This window comes from Rhinoderma darwinii, chromosome 3 (assembly GCF_050947455.1).
Source record: "Rhinoderma darwinii isolate aRhiDar2 chromosome 3, aRhiDar2.hap1, whole genome shotgun sequence".
In the NCBI taxonomy this organism is placed as follows: domain Eukaryota; kingdom Metazoa; phylum Chordata; class Amphibia; order Anura; family Rhinodermatidae; genus Rhinoderma; species Rhinoderma darwinii.
Window position 1 is genome coordinate 300,725,164 of NC_134689.1, and position 17,333 is coordinate 300,742,496.

The window sequence follows — 17,333 nt, forward strand, 5'->3', positions numbered from 1 at the left end:
TAAATCTACTTATAATTGGGAGGTTCTTAGTGCACATTTTGATCAAAATATATAATGAAATACACATGCACTCACTAACACACGCACATGTGTGTGTGTATAATATATATATATATATATGTGTGTATGTGTGTGTGTGTGTGTACACATTATGTTTAGTGTCTACATTAGCCATATTTGCCAGGAAAAATCTCCCAATCCATATGGTGGTATACATCATCTACAGGTCCACATGTTTAAAGAAATGTACACTGCGCAGGATACGCAGTAGCCAACTGTATAGAAAAACCACCACAAAATATGCATTCCTATATAGTGACGTCAGTGGCACCTCCTGGAGCTGAATTCCCAGCCAGAGCGTCAGCAATGCTCTGGCTGGGCATTCCACTCCTAGAGGGAGCCCCAATGGCGCAATCTACAAGGAGGGGGCTGTGTGGCACTATCAGGGAGCGGGGTTGTGTGGCGCTACCTAGATGGGGGGCACTGTGGCACTATCTACAGAGGGCACTAAATATATGGGGTGTGCAACTTCTATATGGGGCACAACGTTTTCTGCCATTGCTGCCGCGAGTTCCCCCGCAAAGGGGCCCACTAAGTCTGTTTCGCCCAAGGGCCCACATAAACTTGGTCCTGGTCGCTATGACAACGGAGAATGGGGTAAGTATGAACTTGAGTTTTTTTTTCTAGCAGTATTTCCACCAGTAAAACAGCACCACAATTTGGTGCAGTTTTTCCTGACGTCATTCCATTCGTCTCCCAGGATGGATACGCTGTGTACTTTTATGCAGCGTATCTGCCCGTTGTGTCCTTACCCTATAAAGAGGACCTCTCTGCTCCCCTGACATGTCTGTTTTAGTAAATAATTGTATGATTATAAATGAACAATGCTGGAGCACCTTTCCTTAAAACTGCGTTGTGCCGTTCCTCGGTTATTCATCCAGGAAATGTATGAATAAATTTGCAGTCTGACGCAGTCATCACTTATTCGGCAGATTCAGAGTGGGCAGTGATTCACCCCATTGACCAGGGGGATTAGAACACCCGTTTGTCCATTCAAAGAGGAATAACCGAGGAATGCACAATAGAGGGACACTAGACGCCCTAGTATTGTTATTCTATGGGGAATTGACGTATTTAATAAATGCAATGTACAATATACAATCACTGCAATGTCAATGTTGCTTACGGGTTTGAGTATTGCTGTAATTCAGTGTACACATTTTTTTTAAAAATTATTCGCCAGTTTGTTCCTCAAACTGAGAGATCATCTGGATGGACAAGTGTATTTGTTTACATATGCACGTCCATACAATCAGTCTTTACCTGTGCGCCATTCTTTACAGTCTATGTAAATACATTGAAGTATATGCATGTGGGTCATGTAATAGAACCATTGTATAGGAGCATGTTTTGTGATATTTCAGCTTGGCTAACAAATTGTCATTAAAAAGTTCATATTGAAGCACATAAGCCCTTTACTAAAGTTTAGCCCCTTATATGCTGATATATATATGTATATATATATATATATATATATATATATATATTCTGAGTACATACATGATCCTTCAGCCACAATCCATTATCTTACGGTCTTATTTTTGAGAAACTGATGTCTCTGCCCAAAAACTGGGACTTCAGCCCTTTATTTCTAGTTTGTTTTATCTGGTGAATGACCGGACGTAGAGTAGTCCAATACAAGACAGGTAACCGTATAATGGCCTGTACAAAACGATAGTGTAACCTGATTCCTGCTGCGTAACATAACCAGTGCTGTTGCCTAGAAATCTAGGATTAGTAACCAGGAGACATTGTTACAGAAATTCTGCTATGAAACCGAATCCATACAATGCAGAGAAGTAAAAGAGATGAGGTGTGTATATAACCTTAGTATTCAGTGTTTAATGCACATCAGATGGCCTTTTAATATATCCCCATTTTATATACGGTTTATATATAACCACCGCTGAGCATTGCTATATATGAAAGAAACCATGCACACGTCAGTAGCATCAACGTATGGAACGTATTGTATCCAAAATTCCTGCATGCTGTCCTGTTACCGCATAGCAGACTTTACAGAAATGTGTAACTTGCCGGATTTATGCATATGGACTAGGTAAGTTACGTTACTGTAATAAAAGCTATACACTTGAAAGGAAACCGGCCACGCGGTTTGAAGCAGGTAATACACCAGTTATTATGCAGCCGGAGTTTAGCGTTCCAAACATGCCCATGCCAAAACTAGGCCTTTTCGGCATTCGGTTTTAAAAGAATTGTAAACTACCGAAGAAGTCCAGGAGATGAGTTCAGCGGCATCAGGGGCATACCTGTTGCACAGATGATGCCGGGGACAGTACGCCTCACTTCACTTTGCCATTAGGTTTGGGCCACGTAACCACCAGAATGCAGATTCTCTTTAAGCTACCTGACCTGAACGTGGGTGTACAGATTTCTCCCCTTTCATGATGATGCAATGTTTTCGTTATTATTGAGGCAATGAATTTAAATAATATACACGCAGATATTTTTTGTTTTTTATTTTTTTAAGATCTATTTATTTTTTTATATAAGAGAACATTGAAATCAAGGACTTGGCTGGCCACAGAAACAACAACAAGACCTAAAGAGGGGTGTTCTAGTATTATGTAAATCTAACTCCCTGCATAAATGAAAGTTATACAACTTAACTGTCTTTAGATTCTTAACCATTTTAAGATACTAGTTTGCTGTCAGTGAATGAGAGCACTCTTGTTTACATTCAGAGCCTGCAAGCCCATACATACCTAGTCCTCCTCTCAGCTGAGAAGTGGATACAATTGTATCAAGTTTAGGCAAAGCTCTGTGAGCTAAGGGCCTGTTCGCACAACCGTTCATTTCCGTCCCGGGGTTCTGTCGGAGGTTTCTGTCAGGTGAACCCCGCAATGGAAAGTGAAAGCACAGCTTCCGTTTCAGTCACCATTGATCTCAATGGTGACGGAAACATTGCTAATGGTTTCCGTTTGTCACCATTCCGGCAGTTTTCTGGTTTTCCGACGGAATCAATAGCAGTGATTTTAGTTTTATTTAATTAAAACACATTTATACCTTGGAAACACAGCCAATTCTCATTTTTCATGGTTGCATTCAAAAATCCCTAACAATTTTTTTTTTTTACCCTGCAATTCCGCCCTAGTTTTTGGGTTTAGTTTTTACGCCGTTTACTGTGCGGTAAAATCTACATATTTAACTTTTTTATTTTCTGGGTCAATACAATTACTGTAATACCAAATTTAATATTGTTTTTTTTTATCTTTTACTACTTTTACAAAGTAAAAAGACCTGAAGGCCTTCAATAGACCTCCGGCTGCAATGGCAACTGATCGGCACCCCCATCCTCTGTCTAACCGCTCAGATGCTGCGAATGCTGTTGACCGTGGCATCGGAGGGGTTTAATGTAATTGAGTTCTCCTTAATCCCAGCCCTTGCAGGAGCGAGTCATCTGTTTGAAACAGCTAGCACCCACCGCATATGGCACTGGCTCCGTTCCTGAGCCATATTGGGGTAGCGGACATTCGCCGTACATGTACGGCGGATGTCGCTATGGAGTTAATAATAGAACTGTGAAGAAAGCTGTGTGTTTATGGGATTAAAATGATCGATTTAGCCAGATGGAGATACTGTAATGTATTCATCTATGCTCCTTTCTCCATGCGCATCCTGACTGCGGAAAATCCGAAAAATCTTTTTATGGTGCATTGATCAGAAGCCATAGATAGTAGTCATGCACTGCCCCTCCAGGCCCTGCGATAGGCATAACACAGTGTATCAGATTTTTCTTTTAATATAGAATTGCAGGTAATGCAGTTCCATAATTCATTAGTGTTAATATGCAGGCTGGAGCTACCCATCAACTGCCCACGTGGCATAAATATTTACAAGGACGTACCTAGTTTCAGCTTAGCTTTTTTTCTTTCCTAGATCCTTGAAGAGTCAGATATTGATAAGGATGGCACAATAAACCACTCTGAGTTCCAGCATGTCATCTCCAGATCTCCTGACTTTGTCAGGTATGTATTTCAAGTGTCCTTTTTTTTCCTGATCTGTGACAAGTAATATTTGCTCTCGCTGCATGGTAAGAGTGACCGTAAGCCAAGGATTCTGGGAAGTATTACTGTGCATATAACATACTTCTAGGTGGTGATAATGATTTGTTGGACTTCCTCCGTCCTTTTTCTTTATTGATGGTTGTGAAAGGTTTGTTTTCTTCACTGGTGTTAGGGCTGCCAGTTTTTTTTTAGATGTACATTTTTATTTCACCAGGAGCCTAAATTAAAGTGGATCTGTAAATTTTTAATGGAGAACACGAGGAAGAAAAATAGTCTTGCATAGGAACTAACTGGATTGGTTCCCTCTATCGGAAGGAAGTCTTAGTTCTCCCACTATACTAAGTGATGGCATATCACTAGGATGTGGCATCACTATCCGATCAGTGGATGTTTTGCCGATTCCTTAAACAAACAGGCCAAGGCCCCGTTTATTCTCCTCTCCCATCTTGAGTCCAGAAAAATAACTGTTGGCCAACCGTTATTTAATGTATATAGCCACTTTATGGCCGGGTCGACATATGGCAGATTTTATCCATGCTACATTGAAAGGGATGAAATCCGCTGTAAAATTTACAGAAATTGACATCCTAATGGGAGGGAATACTATTGACCGGGATACAGAATCAGCTTAACGGTAAAAAGGTTGATGTAGTTGGAGAGCGTTAAATAGCACACAGATTTTTTTTTTTCATTAAACAAAGGAAATATATTTCTTTACCAAAAGATGGAAGTATTTTGTATAACCTGTTTATTTTTAACACTCGTATGCAGGGTATTGTGTAGGGTTGAGAGAGTAGAGGAGAATCTCATGGCCTCTGATATCAATACTACCTTATATCAAGCTGTCAGGCTTTCTGTTCGCTTTCAGAACTTTAGTCAGACCAGTCCTAAGTCTAGAGCTTCATGCTTTCCCAAGAGAGCAGATACCACACATCTACGTAAGATAGTGTAATAACTCAAATGGTGGGATTTTTAATCCAATTACATTTGGAAAGACGGCACTTCATGTTTTTTGGGGTCTTTTTCAGCTCCTTCAAAATTATACTATGAATACTCCGGCAGTCTGTCTTCATAGAGAGCAGCAATTTTTCTACTGGAATGAACCGGTCAACTGTGATTACCACTTGAAGAACCAATCGGTGTCTGAGAACTGCTGCGGAAACCTCTCCGGTAACCACTACCTAAAAGTCAGACTGACTGATGATGATATATAAGTAACTACTGTTAGTCGTATACACTGCATGGCCAGTTGCTGTTTACTTGTGTAAATATCTATACGCTGGCCATGTGTTTGCAGAAAATGGTTTGTGGTCCATTCTTCTGCAGAGGACCTACAGATACCAGGGCTTTCAGAGTTCCACATCAACATAAAGCCATGATTTCTTATAATGTTGCATTTCAGTTTTTAATAAAATCCCTAAATTTGATGCATTCTATGTATTCTACATTCTATATAGTCTCATCTTTATCCTTGTCATTAGATATATAGAAACATTCAAACGTTTATTCAACCTTATTCGCACACGTCACACTATGACTCTACAAGTTCTAGTTCTGGAAAATTATTAAATTGTAAACATTTCAGTTTTATAATGATGAATTGGTTTATTATAAATTTGATTTATTTTTTATGTCTGATACACTGTACAACTAACTGGAAACATTTTACTTTTAAATATGAGTTAGATTCTATATTTTATCTAGAAAAAAAAAACAGATTTGTTTTAATTTGTAAAAATGTATATGAAATAAAGTTTTACCTCTTTTACCAACTCCCTACTTTTATTCAGAAGTTTAGAAATGTAGTTGTTGCCTAGGGGAGCCTGACCGCATTATGTGTTGTCAGGCCAACCCCTTCCTACACGTGTTCATAGATACGGACATCGTGCCTAGTGGTTCATAGATGTTCTGTCAGATCCCAGGACACGCTTCTCCTTTTGTTTGTGACAAGCAGCCGTGGTCTCCAGCAAGGACTGAGGCCCTGTTCACATCACGTTTTGTGGTCTACATTTAGAATATACGCTGGGAAAAGCTCCCGACATGTGTGATGGATGCCTAACCGAAGGATCCCTCACTGATACTCTATTATAGCATCTGTTTAACATTTAAAACACATACGTACAGTATACTTTTTCTTTACAGAATCCCATTGTATGGAATAGCATAGACAACTAGGCTATTCCATACCTCAAAACAAAAGGTATTCCAGTCGGAAGGAGGCCAGAAGGACATTGTTTAGGCCTCTGTTGGGCTAATGGAGCCCTATAGACACGTTTAGCGTGTACGTCGGAATCTTTCCTGGCATGCACGCTAAACGTGAGGAAAAACCATGATGTGGATGGGGCCTTAAATGGGATCTGGAAAAGGGCTGCCTGACTGCACAGACATTGTGCAGTGAGGCTCGAAAAAATATAAAAGTTACATCGTTTGTACGGTTGAAAAAAGACATGTCCATCAAGTTCAACCAAGGGATTGGTAAAGGGGAAGTAAAAAATGTATACATCTAGAACAAAAAAATATTAGCTCCTATGAAATGATCTAAGCCTTTTTTAAAGCCATCTACTGTCCCTGCTGTGATGGCTCCTGCGGTGACTATTCCAGAGATTCACCATTCTCACAGTAAAGAAGGCTTGTCGCCTCTGCAGCTTGAACCTTTCTTTCTCCAGACGGAGGGAGTGCCCCCTTGTTTTTTGAGGGGGTTTTACATGGAACAGGATTTCACCATATTTTTTGTATGTGCCATTCATATATTTATATAAGTTAATCATGTCCCCCCTTAGTCGTCTTTTTTCAAGGCTTAATGGGTTCAGTGACATATTATTAGTTTCTGAGGAATATTTACTAATAATACAGATTTTGATTATTAAATGACAAGCTATGTAATAAAATTAGCACAAATGTTAATATGCAATAAACGTGAGCTCCCTATTGAAATTCTAGTAATTGCCTTCAGTGTCTTTATTGTTTATGAATAAAAATGATAAACTGAGGAAGATAAATTCCAGTAAACATTTAGGCAGTAAAACTGTTCTAAATATTTCTGTAGCATGTATATGTAATCATGAGATAGACGGAACGTTCCCATGTCTCAGTTTAAAAAGTCTGATTTATAGATTTTTGTGAATTTTGATGTCCAGAAAAATGCGCTATAAATCTTGTCCGTTTACAGTCCTGCTCTAGCATTCAATTTGCACTCAATAAAACAACTTTATAAAAACGGCAGTGTTATTTTTACTGCAGTTTTTATATCACATAAAATGAGATGCAAGGAAAAATGCCTTTACGGTTACAAAACCATATTTTATTCATTTTTTTGTGGAGAAATAGGTTTTAGATGCTATGAAAATTGACCCTCATTACAAATTTGACTACGTTTAGGCCGCTTTCACACGAGCGGAATACAATACAGTTGTTCTTTTGCGCCCGTATTACTAACGCAATACTCTGAATGGTTGCGTCCCTAATGCAGGCGCTAAAGAGCAACTGTATTACACCTGTTTCAATATAAGGACTTACCAGGTTGAGTAAAGAGTTAGGCGCCACAAGCAAATATCCAAAGCGCCCCAAAATGTAAGTAATACAGCAAAACTTCATATAATCATAATAAACTGGGAGAAAAAGAAGTCATATCGCCACAAAAGTTGAATATAAAAATAGCAAAATTTTATTAGGACATACAATACAAAATTATAATTACAGATAAAATTCAAAGATGGATCCGAATAAAAGAAGGAAAAAGCAGTGCGGTAGTTTCAAAAGTATTAAAGAATTGGGATATAGAGCCCACTATAAATACATAAATTCTAGTACAAAAACACTTCCTAGTGTGAATCACACGTGACAGCGTCTAGATGATATATTATTTGCACATATAATGGACTAGAAGTAACAAGCAGCAGAATTTAGGAATTAAATTATAGCACCAAGTCAATCCAAATAGCTCTGATGCCTGTTACATTACTCGAGAGTAGTGTTTAGATGTCTATATTTGTTTTTGCCCTTGGCAAAAATAGGTACAAACGATCTGAATCAAAGTGCCAAAGTAAACCTAAAGCTGTCGGAGACGTAGTCCAGTATGTTTGGTCCGTGTGGAATCACATTGTATCAAGTGTGAAAAATATAGTCGTGGGCTTACCCATTAGAATGAATCTAGTGAAGTCCCGCACTGCAGCCTGAAAGGTGTTGCGCCCCGACGCGCGTTTCGCCGATATGGCTTCCTCAGGGGGTAGTGTAATGTGAGGTACGATGTTGAGCCTTATATGTGGTTCCATTAATCAAAAGGTGTGTAGTTCCGGTGTCGGTCCTCACGTTCTGGTCTATGGCGCATGCGCGGGAACCTAACCAGAGCCGCGAGATCCACGTCCCCTGTTCGTCACGCTCCCACTGCGCCTGCGTGCTCCCGAGGACGCGTGTCCATGGGAACAGAGCAGGCGCAGTGCGAACGTATAGACGACAGAGGAGCGTGGCGAGGCTCCAAGGTTCAACTACGGCATTCGCAAACCCCAGGACGTATGGGAATGTTCAAGTGCGTGTGTGAACAAGTGTAATACTAAGAGAATGTAAATATAATCAGAAAATAAGAAGAAAAATGAAGATGTGTTAATGTTAATACGGTAGGTATCGGATGAAAAGGTGAATAAGAAAATACAAAAACAAAAGATGTAACCTATGAAACATAAGATAACAATAGTGATGTGATATGACCAGTATAATCAGAACCGATCATTAGGACTGGTGATAGATAAACGTGCAAATATATGTGAAATAGTAGAGTATAGTAATACAGATAAATTAGATATTAATAAAATAGTAAATTAGTGAGAAAAACAAAAGACGGGGGGGAGGGGGGGAGGGGAAAAGGGAAAAAGAAGGGGACAACTAAAAGGTAAACAAAAATACTACACGTGAAAAAAGAAGATCATGAGTAACATGAAAATACGACGCCTATAATATATATATTATATTATTTGTCGTCTATACGTTCGCACTGCGCCTGCTCTGTTCCCATGGACACGCGTCCTCGGGAGCACGCAGGCGCAGTGGGAGCGTGACGAACAGGGGACGTGGATCTCGCGGCTCTGGTTAGGTTCCCGCGCATGCGCCATAGACCAGAACGTGAGGACCGACACCGGAACTACACACCTTTTGATTAATGGAACCACATATAAGGCTCAACATCGTACCTCACATTACACTACCCCCTGAGGAAGCCATATCGGCGAAACGCGCGTCGGGGCGCAACACCTTTCAGGCTGCAGTGCGGGACTTCACTAGATTCATTCTAATGGGTAAGCCCACGACTATATTTTTCACACTTGATACAATGTGATTCCACACGGACCAAACATACTGGACTACGTCTCCGACAGCTTTAGGTTTACTTTGGCACTTTGATTCAGATCGTTTGTACCTATTTTTGCCAAGGGCAAAAACAAATATAGACATCTAAACACTACTCTCGAGTAATGTAACAGGCATCAGAGCTATTTGGATTGACTTGGTGCTATAATTTAATTCCTAAATTCTGCTGCTTGTTACTTCTAGTCCATTATATGTGCAAATAATATATCATCTAGACGCTGTCACGTGTGATTCACACTAGGAAGTGTTTTTGTACTAGAATTTATGTATTTATAGTGGGCTCTATATCCCAATTCTTTAATACTTTTGAAACTACCGCACTGCTTTTTCCTTCTTTTATTCGGATCCATCTTTGAATTTTATCTGTAATTATAATTTTGTATTGTATGTCCTAATAAAATTTTGCTATTTTTATATTCAACTTTTGTGGCGATATGACTTCTTTTTCTCCCAGTTTATTATGTATTACACCTGTGTAGAAGCGGCCCCAAAGCCAGCTTCACACACGTTGGGGATTGTTAAAGACTATGAATACCTTTTTGAATTGAAGAAAAATTATTATTATCTTTTACTTATGTTAGTGGTTAACGGGAGTTAAAGTTGCACTAAGTTTCAGGATACAACTTCTTCCATTCCTTCATTCGTTTTCATACCCTCTGATGTGCAGTTTACTACCGTCTTCTAGTTTGTCTTTTCTCATGTAAGGGCATGCCCACACGTGGCGGATTTCCTCCGCAACTGACCGCATCAATGCCGCACAGAATCTGGGTTGCAGATTCTGCAGCGGATCTGCCCAAAATGTGCAGTAAATTGATGCGGACTAGCTGCTGCGGACTGCGGTAAAAGTGCTTCCCTTCTCTCTATCAGTGCAGGATAGAGAGAAGGGCCTGCACTTTCCCTAGTGAAAGTAAACTAATTTCATACTTACCAGCCGTTGTCTTGGTGACGCTTCCCTCTTTCGGCATCCAGCCCGACCTCCCTGGATGACGTGGCAGTCCATGTGACCGCTGCAGCCGTCACTTAGACTGAAACGTCATCCTGGGAAGCCGGACTGGAGACAGAAGCAGGGACTTCTCGGTAAGTATGAACTTCTATTTTTTTTACAGGTTGCTGTATATTGGGATCGGTAGTCACTGTCCAGGGTGCAGAAAGAGTTACTGCCGATCGTTTAACTCGTTTAGCAAGACGCATCCGCAGCACACATAACATGTGCATGACAGCTGCGGACTTCAATGGAGATTCTAATTTCCGCAATGAAGTCAATGGAGAAATTCCGCCATGAGTCCGCAACCAGTCCGCCACAACTCCGCAACATCCATTGCATGCTGCGGACACCAAATTCCGCATCGCAGCGGAATTTTCAGCCTCGTCTAAACGAACCCTACTAAATAGAAGTGGAAGTCAATGGAGAAACTGCTCCGCTGCGGATTAACGCTGCGGAGTGTCCGCAGCGGAATTCAAGAGCAATTCCGCCACGTGTGGCTTTGCCCTAAGCGTGTCCCTCGCAGTAATACATACTGGATGTGAGTTCTGCGAGTCCTGTATGCTGCTGCCATCACTAGCTCTCACGAATCAGCACAGCTTAATTTCTGTACTGCTTTTCCCTTTTACAACCAATAAGGGATGCTTTCTGTCTTGAGTTCTAATTGGTGTTTTAATGGTTTGAACTGTTGCCTTGCAGTGTTTGAATTTGGCAGAGGACTAGATTTACATAGATTTTGTATGTTATCCCTGGGCTTATGTGCGTTTCCTCCAAACATTCCAGTACATACTGATTGGTTAATTGGATTCCTACGAAATTGACCCTACTTTGTGTGTGTCTCTGAGACAGGAAAATTAGATTGTGGGACAGACTTGAATGGTGACCATGTCTGTACAGTACTGTGGAATATGTTGGCGATACTGTACATAAGCAACTATACAGAAATATATGAAATAAGTGTCAAGTTTTGTGAAAGTCACGGCTGCTTACAAATTTTATACCCATAAGGATTTTAAACTGATTTCCAAAGTGCATGCATCACGTTTAGGAGAAGAATCTAAATTTATATCGCTGAGGCTATTTTTATTAAAGGGGTTGACTCAAAGACAACCCCCTTTTTTGTTTTTTCCCCCTGCTTCTTTTTTTTCTCCATTAGGCTCTTTTATGAATTCCTATAAGGCCCCATGCACACGACCATGTTTTTTCACTCCCGTACATACGGGTCTTTTTTTTTTTTTTTTATTAAAAAAAAAAAGGTGTATCCGTGTGTTTGGTGTAACTTTACAAATACTTTATTACAAATTATTTTTACTTTATTTTTTTTATACAGCTGCTCTGTATTCTCTATACAGAGCAGCTGTATCTAGTGCTATTCACTAAATCAGTCAGTCCCACGGACCGGACTAGTTCAGTGACAGCAGCTCGACACGCAGGAGCCAGCTGTAAACGATCACGTCTATGACCTTAGATGCGATAGTTTACAGGTATATCCTGCATGTCAGAGACACGCAGGACCCGATGACACTGAGCCCATCAGGTCCGTGGGACTGACTGATTTAGTGAATAACGCTAGATACAGCTACTTTATAGAGAATACAGAGCAGCTGTATCATAAAAAGTAAAAATAATTTTTAATAAAAAAGTATTTGGAAAGTTACACCAAACGCACTGATACACCTTTTTATTTAAAACCTTTTTTTGCCTTGCAAAGGTGTGCATTGCCTTTAATCCAAGAAAAATCTGCAAGAGAGTACAATATAGAACCCCATTCAAATGCAGCAGGTAAATATTGGTGCAGATTATAGTTCATGTTGTAGATTTTCAAATCCTCAGCATGCTCTATATGTGGCTTATTTGTGCTAGCTTATTTTACCCTTTGCAGTTCAAAGGTTAAAGAGGCTCGGTCACCAGATTCTAAATGCCCCATAATGAGAAGTGTATGACGCTGATTGGTCAGCGTCATACACCCCTCTGTACAACGCCCAATTGGTCAAAAGTAAAAACACGCCCAGTTGTCTATAGAAACTAATTAGCATAAGTCTAAAATTGTGCATAACTTGGTCAAAAATGAGTTTTTCAAAATAAAAACCACTTATCTACATTACAGCGCCGATCAGATTGTGTAGGAGATCAGGCACTAATAATCTGACAGAGCCTCTTTGAAATAAACTAATATCAAAATTCCAGTTACGCCTCATGCACACGATCGTTGTGCCACTCGGGCTGTTTTTGTCGGCATCCGTGTGGCACCCGATAGTCTTCATGGACCCATTCACTTTAGCGGGTGAATCGGGTCTGTGAAAAATATTCCAAGTCTCCAATCCGAGGAAAGATAGAACATGTCCTATCTTTCCTCAGATCACTGATGGGACTCGGCCGGCGCACACTGTCGTGTGCATGAGGCGTTAAGATCTTTCCAATTAAACATTTTTTTCTGCCACGTGTGAACCTAGCCTTAAAGAGGCTCTGTCCCCAGATTTTGCAACCCCTATCTGCTATTGCAGCAGATAGGCGCTGCAATGTAGATTACAGTAACGTTTTTATTTTTAAAAAAATGAGCATTTTTGGCCAAGTTATGGCCATTTTTGTATTTATGCAAATGAGGCTTGCAAAAGTACAACTGGGCGTGTTGAAAAGTAAAAGTACAACTGGGCGTGTATTATGTATGTTACATCGGGGCGTTTTTACTACTTTTACTAGCTGGGCGTTCTGACGAGAAGTATCATCCACTTCTCTTCAGAACGCCCAGCTTCTGGCAGATCACGCTGTGACGTCACTTCCTGCCCCAGGTCCTGCATCGTGTCAGATGAGCGAGGACACATCGGCACCAGAGGCTACAGTTGATTCTGCAGCAGCATCAGCGTTTGCAGGTAAGTCGATGTAGCTACTTACCTGCAAACGCCGATGCTGCTGCAGAATCATCTGTAGCCTCTGGTGCCGATGTGTCCTCGCTCATCCGACACGATGCAGGACCTGGGGAAGTGACGTCACAGCGTGATCTGCCAGAAGCTGGGCGTTCTGAAGAGAAGTGGATGATACTTCTCGTCAGAACGCCCAGCTAGTAAAAGTAGTAAACACGCCCCGATGTACGCACATAATACACGCCCAGTTGTACTTTTACTTTTCAACACGCCCAGTTGTACTTTTGCAAGCCTCATTTGCATAAATACAAAAATGGTCATAACTTGGCCAAAAATGCTCGTTTTTTAAAAATAAAAACGTTACTGTAATCTACATTGCAGCGCCTATCTGCTGCAATAGCAGATAGGGGTTGCAAAATCTGGGGACAGAGCCTCTTTAATACGACTGTCAAAAGCAAAGTCCCTTGAATGCTTATGAAGCAATAATGCAGATTTAAGACGTTTATAATGAATTTAATGAATCCTCAAAGACAAGAAGTATGAAAAAAAATGTATTCCACAGAAAATATGACCGCGCTAATCATTGCTGTCAGCAATTGCATTACTGAAATTCGAATTCGCAATTGAATATCAAAAAGACTGTTGGGAAAACTCTTTAGATAAAGAGTCTTAATATGTAAATAATAAAAATCTTCTGAAGGCCTGTAGGTGTTAACTATTTCAACAATCCGCCAAGTCATAATGAATTCCCCAAATTAACAGCATCATGGTTCAAAACTGATGTGAACTTCAAGTCCAAACATCTTTTACATAGCCCAGTATGGTGAGCGGTGCTGGGCATGGAGTAAGGAACGTTCAGCAAATAATTCCCATGCTCCTTCTTGCCAGCTCGAATAGGAATTCAGAACTTCCACCTAGATATGATTTTTTTTTCTGTTAACAGCCCACCAACACCCGAAAAGACTAACATCGAAACAAAAAATGCCCCAGTATGAGTTAAATGGGTTGGGTGGTTTAGAAAAAAACATTTTCAAACATGCGTTTAGGAAATTCTGTTTTTTTCTTTTTTATTCTTTAATTGCACAAAAAATTCACGTTACATAAACACGTTCACATGAACAGCATAACCAGAATAGATAACATGACTAGACAAGAAACCTACACAACAAGGGATGAAAGAAAAACGACATGAAAATTTGTAGATTAGGGGGAGTCTGTATTCCTATTCACGGTTCGTGTTGTAAATAGAAACATTGAGAATTTGGGTCATCGCCCACCTTCCTTCCCTGCGTATCTTTTTCATTCCTGGATTTAGAAGTGCGATCTCCAGACTTGGTATAAATTGTAAATGCGCCACGTTTGAGATAGTGGAGAAACTACCATTCCAAAGTTTTCTAATCCTGTATTTCCGTAGGATATGGACCAGAGCCCCAAAGTTTCTCCAACAAATCTCAGAAGTCGGAGAATAAAATAGACTTTTTTTTTTTCTTGACCAGGAGAGGTAGATTCGCATTTACATTTTCCTTATGATGGCAATATGGTCAAGTCACAGCCTTGTCCCATTCCCTTTTGGTAAACTGTTGTTTAAGGTGTTTTTCCCATTTTATCATGCACTTAAATTTAGTGCAAGAGTCCTTTTCATATTTGTCGTTTATAAATTAGTAAAAGCCCTTTATGTTCAAATTTTACAATATTACTGCAATAATGTTTAAAATCTCTCAGCTGTATTTGTAGAAAGTTTTATTTTTGTTTAACTTGCTTGGGAATTCGGAGTTGATAGACATGACTACCCAGTTCTGAACATTAGCCAGTTACCTTTTATAGCTCATTGATTTCAATAAGCAATTGTGTAATGCTTAATTTGCCCTGTGGTGTTGCTGCAGGGAAGCTGAACATTTGCTTTCAAGTTCCCACACCGTTTACAGCTGAACACTGGGAGTCGCTTCAAATAAAAAGTGATTGTCCAAAGTGAACAACCTCTTTAAATACTTATCTTGGTCTCTTAAGGCGCTATTACACCGGCTGATTTTGGCCAGTGCTGCGACCGCCAATCAACGAGACTTCGTTGATCGGCGCTCGTTTGCTCCTCTCACAAGGAGCTATGTCTGGGAATGAGCGCTCATTACTCCGCTCGTCCCCATACATTATCATCATGTCGGCAGCGCGTCTCCCTGTTTACACAGGGAGATGTGCTGTCGACAACGATAATATTTAACTTTTTTAAAACGATACGACCAGCAGATGATCGAATGGTTGCTCCTTCATCTGCTGATCTCTGCCCTGTTTACACAGGGCAATTATCGACAACGAGCGTTCTATGAACGCTCGTCTGCCCGATAATCGCCCATTGTGAGGGTATGTTCATGCGCTGAGTCAAAAAACTTCTGAAATAACGGAGCTGTTTTCAGAGAAAACATCCTCTGATTTTCAGGCATTTTTGAAGCTGAAAATAAAGCTTCTAATTTGGAGCTTCTTTTGAGGCGTTTTTCATAGTGTTCAATGGAAAATCAGCTCCAAAAAACGCCTCAAGAAGTGATATGCACTTCATTTTACGGAGCGTCTTTTTACGCTCCGTTTTTTTAAAACAGCGGCGTAAAAAGACGCCCCGCATGAACTAAATGCTGTTTTTCCCATTTATTTCAATGGGCAGATGTTTGTAGGCATTCAGCTTCCGTTTTTTCAGTCATTTTTTTGAGACGTAAACGCCCCGAAATACACCTGAAAACACTGCATGTGAACATTCCCTAAAACTAAACTAACTAGACAGAGGTTTGAGTCAAGATGTTTTGACTAGTGCTCAAACTATGGAGAGCAAGGTCTGAGTCAGTGTTTCTCTAGAAGTTCGCAGTTAGTAATTAGCAATAATCATCCTAATTACATGTGCAATGATTATATTCCATGGCACCAGATACACAAATCCCTAGAGACTGGATTCCTATGTGAGACACACAAACATAAAATGTGTTTGGGTCATTCTAGGCAGTGAATTTACTCATCAGTATTGGCTATTGTAGAGTGAGAGGAAATCCACGTGAACATTTAAAGGGGTTTTTCCATCAGGGACATTTATGGCATATCCACAGGATACGTCATAAATATCAGATAGATGCGGGTCCCACCTCTGGGACCCGCATCTATCTCTAAACGGGGTCCTCTAAGCCCCTTCTACCTTTCTCGGTTCCCGCTGCCTCCCAGCCACTTCCTGATTACATGTTCGGGAATTACAAAAAACAGTCTAGCTTGTAGAAATACGCTGTTTCTGTAACTCCCATAGAAGTGAACGGCAGTTACAAAATCAGTGTAGTTATTTACATACAGCTTATTTTGTTTTATTAGTTCTTTTTAGACCAAATGCTAAAACTGAGCTTTTATAGTGGCATGTTTAGGACGTTATTCACCAGCAGCATTACCACATACTGGTGGTTTAGTGCCCTACAATCTAGTGACAGGTTCCCTTATAGTCCGTGCTGGCAGGCTGCAGCTTGTCATCTCTGCTGTTTCTCTAAAAAAAAAATCCCCAGTTGGCATCAAAAGGAAACCAGCACATTAAAAAACTGTGTTAGAGACAGAATTGCTTCTAAAAGGAACTACAATAGTATGCCCTGTATTTAAAAAAATAAATAAAAAAAAGTGTGCGTGTTCATTTTAAATGGGGAGCGGGGTATAAGCCACTGTGAGGCACGTCTAGCAGTAGCTTATCTCCAGTGGGAACAAAAGAATCAGGGACTTTGAAATCCGGCATATGTTATCCCCCCCCCCCCCCGACATCTGACAGCCAGGGAGAGTCGGGAGGCCCCATACACATTAGATTGCTGGATGATCCCACCAAACTCAGCAGCTTGGAAGAATTTTGTCTAATGTGTATAGGCAGCTTTACAAACAGCCCAAACTCCCCACCTCCAAAATGACCCCAATATTGTTCTTCTGCTCGGCACGGCAAATCATCCAGGCATCCGTGTAGTTCAGTGTAATACGATGAATAAATTCCACCTGTCATTATACACATTATAGGTCCCTTGCTTGGTAGCTCCAAAAAGAGGA

The 17,333-nt window shown here is 40.4% G+C and overlaps 1 protein-coding gene across 1 annotated transcript in view; it reads left to right on the forward strand.

The window, feature by feature from the left end:
* CIB1 (calcium and integrin binding 1) overlaps positions 1-5,515 on the forward strand; it is a 15,410-nt gene extending 9,895 nt beyond the window's left edge. The window contains exons 6-7 of the mRNA XM_075858140.1: positions 3,961-4,049; positions 5,117-5,515. Coding sequence (XP_075714255.1) covers positions 3,961-4,049; positions 5,117-5,138 — 111 coding nt within the window. The 3' untranslated portion in view covers positions 5,139-5,515. The remainder of the gene's footprint in view (positions 1-3,960; positions 4,050-5,116) is intronic.
* Positions 5,516-17,333: the final 11,818 nt, after the last annotated feature.